Source organism: Schistocerca cancellata, chromosome 1 (assembly GCF_023864275.1).
Source record: "Schistocerca cancellata isolate TAMUIC-IGC-003103 chromosome 1, iqSchCanc2.1, whole genome shotgun sequence".
In the NCBI taxonomy this organism is placed as follows: Eukaryota; Metazoa; Arthropoda; class Insecta; order Orthoptera; family Acrididae; genus Schistocerca; species Schistocerca cancellata.
Window position 1 is genome coordinate 1,147,992,867 of NC_064626.1, and position 13,496 is coordinate 1,148,006,362.

General features: G+C 47.7%; 1 protein-coding gene across 1 annotated transcript in view; it reads right to left on the minus strand.

Annotated features, from left to right (window-relative positions):
* LOC126135595 (xaa-Pro aminopeptidase 1-like) overlaps positions 1 to 12,790 on the minus strand; it is a 153,697-nt gene extending 140,907 nt beyond the window's left edge. The window contains exon 1 of the mRNA XM_049915201.1: positions 12,742 to 12,790. Within this exon, the coding sequence (XP_049771158.1) occupies positions 12,742 to 12,790 (49 nt within the window). The remainder of the gene's footprint in view (positions 1 to 12,741) is intronic.
* Between the last annotated feature and the right edge of the window lie 706 nt (positions 12,791 to 13,496).

Sequence of the window (13,496 nt, forward strand, 5' to 3'; positions counted from 1 at the left end):
CCAATCCTTGTCCTGGTGGCGCAGCCGGGGCTTCATTGTGTGAATCACCTCCACATAGTCCTTAAAATGTCTTCCACGAATGGCATTCTTTAATGGCTTAAACAAGTGGAAATCGGAGGGGGCTAGATCAGGGCTATAGGGTGGATGGCATAACACTGTCCAAACCTGCTTTGCGATGTGTTCAGCAGTCCTCAGACTGTCGTGTTGCAGCAAAACATCTGCTGGGTTGCTGTAGCGCCGAAGTCGCTGGAAGTGCATCTTGAGCTTTGTTAATGTGTTGACATATTCTTCTGAACTAATGGTACCGCCTCTTGGCATCACATCAATGAGGATCACACCTTCACAGTCCCAGAACTCGGCGATCGTGACCATACCAGCGGAAGCAGTTGCTTTGAATTTTTTTCTTCTGTGGGGAGTGGGAGTGGCGCCGTTCCATCGACTGTCGTTTTGTTTCGGGCTCAAAATTGTGAACCTAGGTTTATTCATCTGTAACAATCCGGGAGAAGAAGGCCTCCCCCTCAGCTTCGAAACGTTGCCACAAATCAAGACAAATGTTTTTTCTTTGGGATTTGTGATCCACTGTTAGACACCGCGGAAGCCATCTTGCACACACTTTTGAATATCCAAGAGTGCGGATAATTGCATCGACACTTCCTTTGCTGGTTGACAGATGCAGCGCCTACTGCCGACTCGTAATGCGTCTGTCCTCGCGAATGACATCAGCTCGCTGCAACATGTCAGGTATGACAACCGTGGATGGTCTCCCTGACCGCTGCAAATCGTGCAGCTGCGCCGAACCGCCTTCAGATGACCTCACCCTCCGTGCCCAGCGACTAACTGTACTTCTCACTTTTCAGTTCAATAAACTTTGCCGCCAACCGTAGACTTTAAGATATTTTATTTTATTCTGAAAGCAACCAGTTTCGGCAATTCATTTTGCCATCTTCAGACCCCAACGAACTTATCGTATAGCGCTATAAAACAGGATATCGTGAATCCCAATCGTTGTGCAGATGCTTCATGCGAAAGCGTGATAGCAACTGAGCCCAGTCCTGGCACGCTTCCTCATGAAGCGCAACGATTGGAATTCACGATATCCAGTTTTATGGCGCTATACGATAAGTTCGTTGATTTGAAAAGAACGTATAGGGCCTTAAGATAGCAAAACGAATTGTCGAAACTGGTTGCTTTCAGAATGAAATAAAATATCTGAAAGTTTACGGCTGATGGCAACGTTTATTGAATTGAAAAGTACGTACCAGCCGATGTCCTCTAGCGGTAACGGACCAACAGAGATTCAACTATACTAGAATGAGATTTTCACTCTGCTGCGGAGTGTGCGCTGATATGAAACTTCCTGGTAGATTAAAACTGTGTGCCGGACCGAGACTCAAATTCGGGACCTTTGCCTTTCGCGGGCAAGTGCTCTACCATCTTTTTTTTCGGTATTGTTCGTTGCGTTTGGTGTGGGCGGACGTCACAAGACATCCGTTCAAGTTGATAGTTGATTCCTTTACTCAGGTTTTCTTTTACTACAGAGGGCGAGCAGCCCTCTCACCGAACACGCTGAGCTACCGTGCCGGCGACCTCTGCCTTTCGCGGGCAAGTGCTCTGTAGCAGCCCACCTGTCACTTATCTGGTTTTGGCGTGTGTTCATCCCAACTAATTGACTAACAGATCAACAGAGAGTGCAAAACTGCCGTAATATCGGATAACGCAAAAAAGTAATATGGCCCTGTGACTCCTGATTGAACTGCGGTGGCAGTGTTGACATTAATTTACTCAGAATTGGTTCAAATGGCTCTGAGCACTATGGGACTAAACATCTGTGGTCATCAGTCCCCTAGAACTTAGAACTACTTAAACCTAACTAACCTAAGGACATCACACACATCCATGCCCGAGGCAGGATTCGAACCTGCGACCGTAGCAGTCGCGCGGTTTCGGACTGCGCGCCTAGAACCGCTAGACTACCGCGGCCGGCTTACTCAGAATTGATCACTTTTAATTAAAAAGGGGTGCACATTGATGTTATATTCGGCTATTGAACACCAGATGCAAATGTTGAACATAAAATTAATTAAGAAAGTGACTTGGGATTTCAACTACTTGATTGAAAACAGATGCAGTCGATTAGCACAAATTTAATTTTACCTCCCGACCTTCAATCATCACATTACAAGACTCTCGTATCAGGCAGTGGTAATAAATTGCGTTTGCGTGGAGTAAAGCGCGATAACTCAAAAGTAATTCCTATCGACTGACCCAGGCGTAATGCGAAGTGCGAGAAGAATTCTACAATACACGGCCCATGAAATCCTCGTGGAAACTTTGCCGACGTGATCCAACAAATTAATCAGTGGCCGGAGCGGGCGCAATATCACCGAATACAGCGTGGCGGAACGGCGTCGTTGTGTGGACGTCGGCCGACCTCGTGGTGCTGCAAGGCTGCGCTCGTCTATTCACTCCTAGCTATCTTGCTCAGTACATAGCTGAACCAGAACTTACTATCTCCAAGCTCAATCGTTCCATTTGCCAAGTCCTTAACTGCAGAGATGCTCACACTTTCTCAGACAAGCTGAGTAAAGAACGCCACGTCCGCACTCTAGGCAAGCTAGGAACGGAAGACCTCTACGGAGACTTCTCACAGTCCGCTCTTCGTCTCGGTTTCCCCTCCAGCAAAATCGCTTACGCCAATTGCAGCGCAAGTTGCGTTAATTATGTGTCGCTTCCCAGTGCCAACCAACGCTTGCTCTGGGAAGTGAACAAATTCCCACAAAATTTCCCTTCCTCTCAACTTCTGTTATTTAGCTCCTCCCAGGCCACCCATCAAGGTTAGCGTCTGCACAAACACCAATTTTTCCGGAATTCTGACTCCCAGGAGAGTACTTCAAATTCCTCGGTCCTACGTTTCCATCGGAGGCCGGCGTATTTCATTCTGTCGCTCTTCACCTGATTTACTTCAGAGTCTGCAGGCCGTGAATTCAGCGTGAAGTTGCTATAGTCACGATCACGCATATTTTGACCTCTGTTGACCGCTCCACCGTAGCTTTGCGCGGCTTTCTTGCATGTTTCACTGAAAACGGGACGACAGACGTTTATCAACAGGCGTACAAGTTCTCTGTCTGCTTCCCAGTACACCAACACGGAGTCGGGGTCAACCACCCACACTGCCACTCATCATAAGGCGGCTGGAAGCTGTACCCCGTTACCACTTTCCCAGAGCTTTAGCCACCCTAAACTGCCCATTGTCGCTTCCCTTAGCCGCTCCCCTGGCGACCACGGTCAATTCTGAGTACTTCCCTGGGATAAACTAGCCCCCAGTAAATCGACTTGTTTCCACAATGTTTTCATGTTGTGTGAATTACTTTAAAACCATCACCCGACATTAATTATGTCAATACGTCCATCTATACCCTCCACAAGATGCATTGTGCCTTGTCAGTCATTTTTTGTTCAGTCCTACTGTTCGCTCAACGTGAGTTAGGTGATCTTTTGACTTCATGTAAGGGGCATAGTTCTTTCCATCTTACAGCTCTACCATCTGAGCTACCCAAGCACGACTCACGACCCGTCCTCACAGCTTCAATTCTGCCTCGTCTCCTACCTTCCAAACTTCACAGAAGCTCTCCTGCGAACCTTGCAGAAGAGCTTCTGTCAAGTTTGGAAGGTAGGAGACGAAATACTGGCAGAAGTAAAGCTGTGAGGATGGGGTGTGAGTCGTGCTTGAGTAGGTCAGATGGTAGAGCACTTGCCCGCGAAAGGCAAAGGTCCCGAGCTAGAGTCTTGGTCAGGCACACAGTTTTAATCTGCCAGGAAGTTTCATTCAACTGTACTTCTGTCGACGGAAGATTCTTCATAGACTTTGCACAAGCGTTTGTAATTATTCCCCACAGTTTCTTTCTCCGCAGTGAGAAATTCAATGACGTCACGTTGCTTGTAACATACGTCCCCTACAGACGCCATTTTGCAACTGTCCTGCAGCTACGCTATCTGTCGGAAGTGATGGAAACTTGTCGCGCTCAATCAAGAGACTTCAAATAATACACTGCTTTCCATTAAAATTGCTACACCACGAAGACGACGTGGTACAGACGCGAAATTTAACCGACAGGAAGATGATGCTGTGATATGCAAATGATTAGCTTTTCAGGGCATTCACACAAGGTTGGCGCCGGTGGCGACACCTACAACGTGCTGACATGAGGAAAGTTTCCAACCGATTTCTCATACACAAATAGCAGTTGACCGGCGTTGCCTGGTGAAACGTTGTTGTGATGCCTCGTGTAAGGAGGAGAAATGCGTACCATCACGTTTCCGACTTTGATAAACGTCGGATTGTAGCCTATTGCGATGGCGGTTTACCGTATTGCGACATTGCTGCTCGCGTTGGTCGAGATCCAATGACTGTTAGCAGAATATGGAATCGGTGGGTTCAGGAGGGTAATACGGAACGTCGTGCTGGGTCCCAACGGCCTCGTATCACTAGAAGTCGAGATGGCAGGCACCTTATCCTCATGACTGTAACGGATCGTGCAGCCACGTCTCGACGTTTGCAAGACAACAACCATCTGCACGAAGAGTTCGACGACGTTTGCAGCAGCATGGACTATCAGCTCGGAGACCATGGCTGCGGTTACCCTTGACGCTGCATCATGGACAGGGGCGCCTGCGATGGTGTACTCAACGACGAACCTGGGTGCACGAATGGCAAAACGTCATTTTTTCGGATGAATCCAGGTTCTGTTTACATCATCATGATGGTCGCATCCGTGTTTGGCGACATCGCGGTGAACGCACATTGGAAGCGTGTATTCGTCATACTGGCGTATCACCCGGCGTGATGGTATGGGATGTCATTGGTTACACGTCTCGGTCACCTCTTCTTCACATTGACGGCACTTTGAACAGTGGACGTTACATTCAGATATGTTACGACCCTTGGCTCTACCGTACATTCGACCCTGCGAAAACTTACATTTCAACAGGATAATGCACGACCCCATGTTGCAGGTCCTGTACGGGCCTTTCTGGATACAGAAAATGTTCGACTGCTGCCCTGGCCAGTACATTATCCAGATCTCTCACCAATTGAAAAGTCTGGACAATGGTGGGCGAGCAACTGGCTCGTCACAATACGCCAGTCACTACTCTTGATGAACTGTGGTATCGTGTTGAAGCTGCATAGGCAGCCATCCAAGCTCTGTTTGATTCAACGCCTAGGCGTATCAAGGCCGTTATTATGGGCAGAGGTGGTTGTTCTGGGTACTGATTTCTCAGGATCTACGCACCCAAATTTCATGAAAATGTAATCACATGTCAGTGCTAGTATAATATATTTGTCCAATGAATACACGTTTATCATCTGCATTTCTTCTTGGTGTAGCAATTTTAATGGCCAGTAGTATACATAGCTAACGTCGGCCGAGAAAAAAAAAAGAAATGCGGTGTATTACTTTCTGGGCTTCATTCGTAAACAACCGTTGTAATTGGAAACCGGTTCTTTCAGCGCTAACCGCTATCCCTACAGCCACGGCGAGCGAGGAACTGGGACAGCTACCTGTAGACAACGGAGGCGGCACAACAATAATATTTTAAAGCCTCTTCAGGCCTGAAGAGAAACGCGACGGATTTGAGCAATGAGGATGCTGAGGCCTCGGCTGGTATATTTGTAGGTGGCAGCTGCAGTTGCAGGTTAGAAGTAAGAGCGGACGCAGCAGTTCCGGTTAGGGCGCGGCGCCGATCCCAGACCTCAGAAGTATGGGCAGGGCGCGAGGCGAGACCGCCTTTGCTGTCACCGCCGCCACAAATACCCGCGCCTGGCACCTGTGAAGGTGGTAGGGAGAGAGGGGCGGGGAGGGGAGGAAGGCCGCCAGGCGAAGACAGCGCGCCTCGCGGCGCTTCGTTTCGACTCAGCGCCTGCCGGCCAGATGCTATGCGGCGATTGTAGGTGTTGCTTACAGGAGCCAAGGGCCAAGCGTGTTCGCCACTCGGTTGGCTGCGCCGAGCTGCTCGCCACACGTGGGCCGGGTAAGGTGGAAAGCCGTCGGCACGCGGACCGTTGAACGCGTCGAGTTTCTGACGTCATAGCGTGGAACAGCACTTCGGGGAGTCTTTCCGAAGGTGTAGAGGGATTTATCTAACACGTCACATAATCTGAACGTCCGTTTGAACATTGATCAATGAGATGGCAACGCCACATACGTCACATGCACGCTATCTCCCATCTATAAAGAGTTGTGAGGCGCCATATTCTCTTTCAGTTGAAGCCCATACGTACACAGGGTGTAACAAAAACGTACAGCACAAATTGCAGAACACATTCCTCACAAGCAGACGAAGAAATTATGTTATATGAACATGTTTCCATGTTACAACACATCTTGGCTCTGAGCACTATGGGACTTAACATCTATGGTCATCAGTCCCCTAGAACTTAGAACTACTTAAACCTAACTAACCTAAGTACAGCACACAACACCCAGTCATCACGAGGCAGAGAAAATCCCTGACCCCTACAACACATCTTCTCCAACTCATTAGCCATGGGAAACACACATGAACAGAACATTAGAATTGTGGGGAATGCGCACTCTTGGTGGCGTCTCGTTACGTTATGCATCAACAAAGATTTTCTTTCAGTGTTTCGACCAGCACTGTTAGTGAGAGGTACAGTCTCACTTTCTTCTTCAGTCTCAACGGTGGAAGTTATCAAAATTTCGTAGAGAATGTACTACCTGAATTGTTAGCAGCTGTGTCTTTAGCTGTGCGACAAAAGGTGTGCTTCATGCACATTGGAGCACCTCCTCATTTTAGTGAGCCGGCCTCTGTGGCCGAGCGGTTCTAGGCGCTTCTGTCTGGAACCGCGCTGTTGCTACGGTCTCAGGTTCGAATCCTGCCTCGGGCATGGATGTGTGATGTTGTCCTTAGGTTAGTTAGGTTTAAGTAGTTCTAAGTCAAGGGGAGTGATGGCCTCAGATGTTAAGTCCCATAGTGCTTAGATCCATTTGAGTGTTAATGCCCGTCGGCTTCTAAATACAGTAGCAAAAATGGTTCAAATGGCTCTGAGCACTATGGGACTCAACTGCTGTTGTCATAAGTCCCCTAGAACTTAGAACTACTTAAACCTAACTAATCTAAGGACAGCACACAACACCCAGCCATCACGAGGCAGAGAAAATCCCTGACCCCGCCGGGAATCGAACCCGGGAACCCGGGCGTGGGAAGCGAGAACGCTACCGCACGACCACGAGATGCGGGCTAAATACAGTAGCAGATTCGGTGACAGACGGGTAGGTAGAGATGGGCCAACTGCCTGGTCTCCACACTCTCCGGACCTAAAGCCATTGGACTTCTATTTGTGGGTACATTTGAAAGCTCTTGTGTATGGAACCCCAGTGCAAGATGCTTCAGAGCCGCGCAGGGTAGCCGCGCGGTCTTGGACGCCTTCCCGCGGTTCGCACTGCTGCCCCTGTCGGAGGTTCGAGTCCTCTCTCAGGCAAGGGTGTGTGTGTTGTCCTTAGCGTAAGTTAGTTTAAGTTAGATTACGTAGTGTGTAAGACTAGGGACCAATGACCTCAGCAGTTTGGTCCCTTAGGAACTTACCACAAATTACCATTTTTTCCAAGGTGTTCAGAGTCCCCTTGCCTGTGTTGTGGAAGGCTGCGAAGCCACACGCAATACTCCAGACATACATCAGCGCATAAGAGTGTCACTGCGACGGCGGGTTGATACATGTACGAATGCCCGCGGAGGGCGTATTGAACATTTCCTGTGACAGAGAGTTCCATGTGGTATGATGGTGTGTTCTTTTCGCGTGTGTTTTCCATGACTAATGAGTTGGGGAAAATGAGTTGTAAGGTGAAAACAAAGCGTTTGTAGAACCACTTTAATCTAATATACATTCTTCGTCTATGTGTGGGGAATGCGTCCTGTAATTTGCGCCTTATATTTTTGTTACACCCTGCACAAGCCGTTTCTGAGCACCAGCAAAGTGAGGATCGCTCGAAGACCCATCGTTAATATTATGATTCGTTGAAATAAAATGACTGGAAATTACAGTTAGTAATATAGTTACACTAAAGTTTTCAGGAGATGGTAAGATGCTACGTATGGTCATGAAAGATGTGCCGTCTGTTTAGCGCAAATGTGTCGCACGGCCTATGCGGACAACCTGGTCCTCCCCCTGTGCAACGGTTACGATGTTCGGGCAGCGCTGGAGTGGGCGGTTCGGTTGGTTGTTTCGGGAGAGGGGACGAAACAGCGAGGTCATCGGTCCGCATCGGATTAGGGAAGGATGGAGAGGAAGTCGGCGGTGACCTTTCAAAGGAATCACCACGGTATTTGCGAGCCCAGTGTACTAACCACTGTGCCAAATGGTTCAAATGACTCTGAGCACTATGGGACTTAACATCTGAGGTCATCAGTCCCCTAGACTTAGAACTACTTAAACCTAACTAACCTAAGGACATCACACACATCCATGCGCGAGGCAGGATTCGAACCTGCGACCGTAGCAGCAGCGCGGTTCCGGACTGTAGCGCCTAGAACCGCTCGGCCACAAGGCCGGCAGCCACTGTGGCACCTCGCTCGTGTGAGTGGGCGGAGTCCTATGATGCGACCTTAATGTTCGCGGGTTGCCTACAGGCCGTGGGCTGAGTGCGTCTCCCCCCTGCGGATCTGCGACGTGGAACGATGCCTGGGTATTGATTTTACAACCGCCTTGCGGCGATCAGTGGCCCTTAACAGTAGGGGCTTATTACGTCGGATCCGAGCAGAGCTTCTGTGCCATCGACTGCAAATTCTGGACATTCTGCAATGGACACGTTTTGCTAATGTTTAGGTCGTGTCGCGAATTCCCCACGTGGTCCAGACTTTCTTCATTTCACCGTAAACGACCAGACGCATGCTGGCTGCACTGGGTTCCTGAGTGAGTTAAGGCTTGTTATTTAAAGTCAGCTATGAGTCCCTCACCAATTCGAAAGATAAAGGAGACCTCATTCTCTGTCACATCCACCATCGAGCAACAGCCCTCTTTGTAAGCACGCATGTCAGGATGTGGCGATGCACTCCGACATGCCTCACCAGGCTACTGATGAGGGCCCTTACCCCGTGCTCACCCATTGTCCCAGTCACTCATTGTTCCAGTGCCGCTGACAGACGTCCCAGCGCCCTTTCCCTACTTGAGCTATTTCTTTTTTGAATGTAACTTCATCAGGACCATCCTTCTCCCTCCACGTCTACCGACGGCCAAGATAGCGTATGCCGAGCCCCAGTCGTGGCTTCCGCCGAATGTGATTGAAGAAAAACATCCCTTACTCCTCCGTCCGCCTCCGGTAGCTGAATGGTCTCTGTCCATGTAATTTACCTGGAAGGAACACACATCAAGGATTTACTGAATGATTAATTTGGGTCTGGGAAATGATGATAAGGAACCGGCTGGAGGAGAAGAAAATGTGCATGCTGAACTGCCACCAGTTGAAGGTGACAGTGAAGGTGCTAAATTGTGCTACTGCTAGAGACTCATTTTTTGAATACTGTAATTTATGACTGCAATTATCTGTCACCTTATTTATGTCATTTCATTGTAGCCACTTTTGTTACTGTTTTTGTGGAATAAAAAAAAGTGTTCAGAGCGACAGAATATCACTCCTAAGGGCCCGGGTTCGATTCCAGGCTGGGTCGGAGATTTTCTTCGCTGAGGGACTGGGTGTCGTGTTGTCCTCATCATCATTTTATACACATCGAGGCGCAAGTCGCCGAAGTGGCGTCAAATCAAAAGACTTGTACCCGGCGAACGGTCTACCCGACGGGAGGTCCTCGTCACACAACATTTATTTATTTATCCCCTCCTCCGGTGGAATGCCGTGTGGCAGGCAGTGCACGCCCCTACTCTTGCGTCGAACCTCCAGTCCACCTGGTATGTGACGGTTAATGGGAAGCAAGTATGTCAGTCGCGTCTTCATCGGACCCACCTGGCGCTATCACCATTATGTACCACGTATGGCGTGCAAGACGACGATGGCCATCGACTTGTGTGCGACGAGTCGAGTAATGTTTGGCTTTTGGTCCGCCAGATGCTGGCCTTCATCACCCCACAAATTATTCTCTTCGCGGGCGTGAACTATTTTTCTCGTGCAAAGACCTACTCGGTGACTTGGATTCGCGGGCACGCTGTCAGTTACCTGTTAGGTGGTGGTGACAAATCAGTCCTCGACTTCTGGCAATACCTTAACGACCGAAATTGTGTAGTTGTGAAAAACCCGAAGTACCAACAGTATTCCTCGAACTTTCTCCGGAGCGCTTTCCACAACCCCTCTTGCAGATGGATCATCCAGCAGACATATGACCCGTCCTCCATTTTACAGATACGATCCCCTCGACGGTTATTGACGTGCATCGATGATCAGCTGATGTGTCGCCACCACACGGGATTTTCTTTCCCACTGATGTCGAAGGCGATCGCCAGTCTTTGCGAGGTCCGACGGAGATGGATTCATTTATGAAAAATGGCACCTCCCTTGTATCCTCTTTTCCGTTTTATTTTATTTTATTATTATTATTATTTTAGATGATATTGGGGTCTTTCTTGACATGGACCAACGCCTGAAGTGGAGGAATTTTCTTTTGGGGCTTCTTCTTAAAAATCTAGGGTAAAAATGGCTTTCTATCTTTTTGTAGTTTTAGGTAATTTCAGGAATGCGAGGATGAAAAAACTGAGTAGTGTCATAGATACGTAGCAAATTTTTTAAGGGGTTCTGAAACTTTCTTATTAGTTTAATATAAGTATGTACTTCAATATTCGATGTTATGTAAGTATAAATGTGCTCTTTTTGAGAAGTGAGTTTGTTCGATTGGCTTAATCTACAGGACAGCTTGCTCTACTTGTAGTAAGAATATATTGCCCTTTTTAAGTTTTGTAATTCACGTGTAGTAAAGATTCTGGTACTGAATAGGAATAGTGATCAAGTAGGAATGACCCATGGGTTTTACTAAAAAGTGAGAATGGTGAAATAATTTTTATCTCATGTGGAGGGCTATGTAACTTATATCGCAGTATTTGCATGAACTTTTAAGCCAATCTCCGTACATCCGTAGTTGAAATGGAGGACAGTGGGACGTCAGCTGGTATAAATTTATATTAAAAATGAAGAAATTCCTCCAGCTGTATTTAAAGTGTCGATTTTATTTTTCAACTTTGTAACAACGTCATCTTCAGGCCCATACATTTGTTGACGTCAACTGCGTGCGGCTGATAGTAGAAATCAGTGGTGAGACTTTCGTTTTTCTTTGAGGAAATTGAGTTTTCTAGCACTATAAGACAAATTTCTATTATTTTTAATTTTTTTTACTACAACATCCCTGTGTTTCATGTTACGAATCGACAATATTCGAATAAAACCTGAATTAAACACGGACAATTTCAATTTTTCTGCAGATACCGTTTATTTTAACGTGGCGGACAGGAGGATAACTATGTAGGTAGGTAACACAGGCCTGTTACATATCCTCACTCAGTTTCCAGACGGTGCACTCTTTACGTTTTTTAAAGGCGTTTTTTTTAAGAAACTGATCTCATACACAAACAAGGCAATCGAAGTGGGATAACAGCCAATAGATACACAACGGCAGACTGCTGCCAATGCCTATTTAGCTCAGTCTATAACAATAATGTCTAGTTTAGGAAAAAGCCTGGGTCCGTATTCCAGTCTGACACACGTTTTCTATTCTGCGGCAAGTTTTACGCAAGCAGAGATTAAATATTCAGTCTTGAGTATTTCATCGAGTCTCGTACACCCACTGAATTCTCTGGTAATCCTTCGAGGACAATGGGATAGCAGATGGACAGGACGTATTTGGATGATGATAACTGAAACCTGCAGCTGTATTGTAACCCAACGTCGTTTAATTAAAACATGCTACCAGTTTCGACGCCAAAGCCGCGGGGAGTAGCCGCGTGGTTTGAGACGCCGTGTCACGGATTGTGTGGTCTCTCCCGACGGAGGTTCGAGTTCTCCCTCGGGCATGGGTGTGTGTGTTGTTCTTAGTATAAGTTATTTAAGTAGTGCGTAAGTCTAGGGACCGATTACCTCAGCAGTTTGGTCCCTTATGAATTCACACACATTTGAACATTTTTCGACGCCAAAAAGCGTCATCTTCAGGTCCCAAGCGTAATCTGCCATCAGTGTAGAACGACAATGACGAAGGCCAACGGAGTCTTCAAATGAAAACAATACAACTTATCAAGCATGTTATGCCAGCATGTGCAGCCAACATAGTCGAGTGCAGTGAGCCCACGAATGTTTGTTACTGGGAGTTTCCATCTGAAGATTACGTGGGGCTTTATCAGTGTGGAATGTACGTTGATGGTAGATTACGCTTGGGGCCTGAAGAAGACGCTTTTTGGCGCCGTAACTGGTAGCGTGTTTTGAATACACGACGCTGGATTACAGCTGTTGGTTTCGCTCATCATTATTCAAGTAACCACTGAGGGAGTCTAGTATCTTGCCGTACGCTTGACAGCCATGTGTGACTTTAAAGTTCCCTTCGTGGTACTACCCGAGAGCTTTTAAGGATGTGGCCACGGAGCAGGAAACCGTCAATACCTGCGCAACGTGAAGCGGCCAGGTGCGTGTTGACGCCGGGTTCCGGCAACTTCCCACTGTGCGCGGTTTCGCCCGCCGCCCGGGCCCGTCTTTTGTGGGGGACGGGTTCGCCACGGGCGGTCGTTGCCCCGGCGACCTGCTGATCGGCCGATGCGGTCGAGCACTCGGCTGACGCCCTTCGCCATTCCGCTGCAGCTGCGCCAGCCGACCGCTACAGTGCCAGCAAGACCCGCGTGACCGGAAAAAAACCTTCCAAATACAACAATCGAAACACTCTTACTCCCCATAACAACAAAGTACTTAACCACGAACGCAAGATGTAATACGTGCAGTATCTTGTCTGCATTTGTACATGACACCCTTTCTCATTCTTCATCTCAATTTCAGCCGTACGATGCGGGGAACAAAATACAGTGGTCTCTAATTTACCCGACCCCCATTAATCCGTTTCTCTGGCCCATCCAAGTCGGTTTTAGGGTTTGTTGCCTCAATCACTAAAAACGGAACCCTGACAGGATCACATTGTTGTCTGTCCGTCTGTCTGCCTGACTATTATAAACTATTTTTCTCAGGAACGGCTGGACGTATCACGTTGAAATTTATATCACACATTGAGGTCTGTCGTCCCTTCACAGTCTGAAACACTGTGGCTTCTACGTCAACGCAATCAAAGGATGCGGCTATTTATATCACATATTTTAATATAGCAAATTCACTCATCAAAAAAAAAAAAAAAAAGGGTCCCATTCCATCGTGGCAGGTTGTTACAGCAACCGGATTAAAAATGTTTCAGAACAAAAACAGTCGCCAATGCAGACAGTCCCGTATGCGGCTTGTACCGCTGCTTTACAAATGTGGCCCTATCTTGTACTGCCACGGCAGTACTGGGCT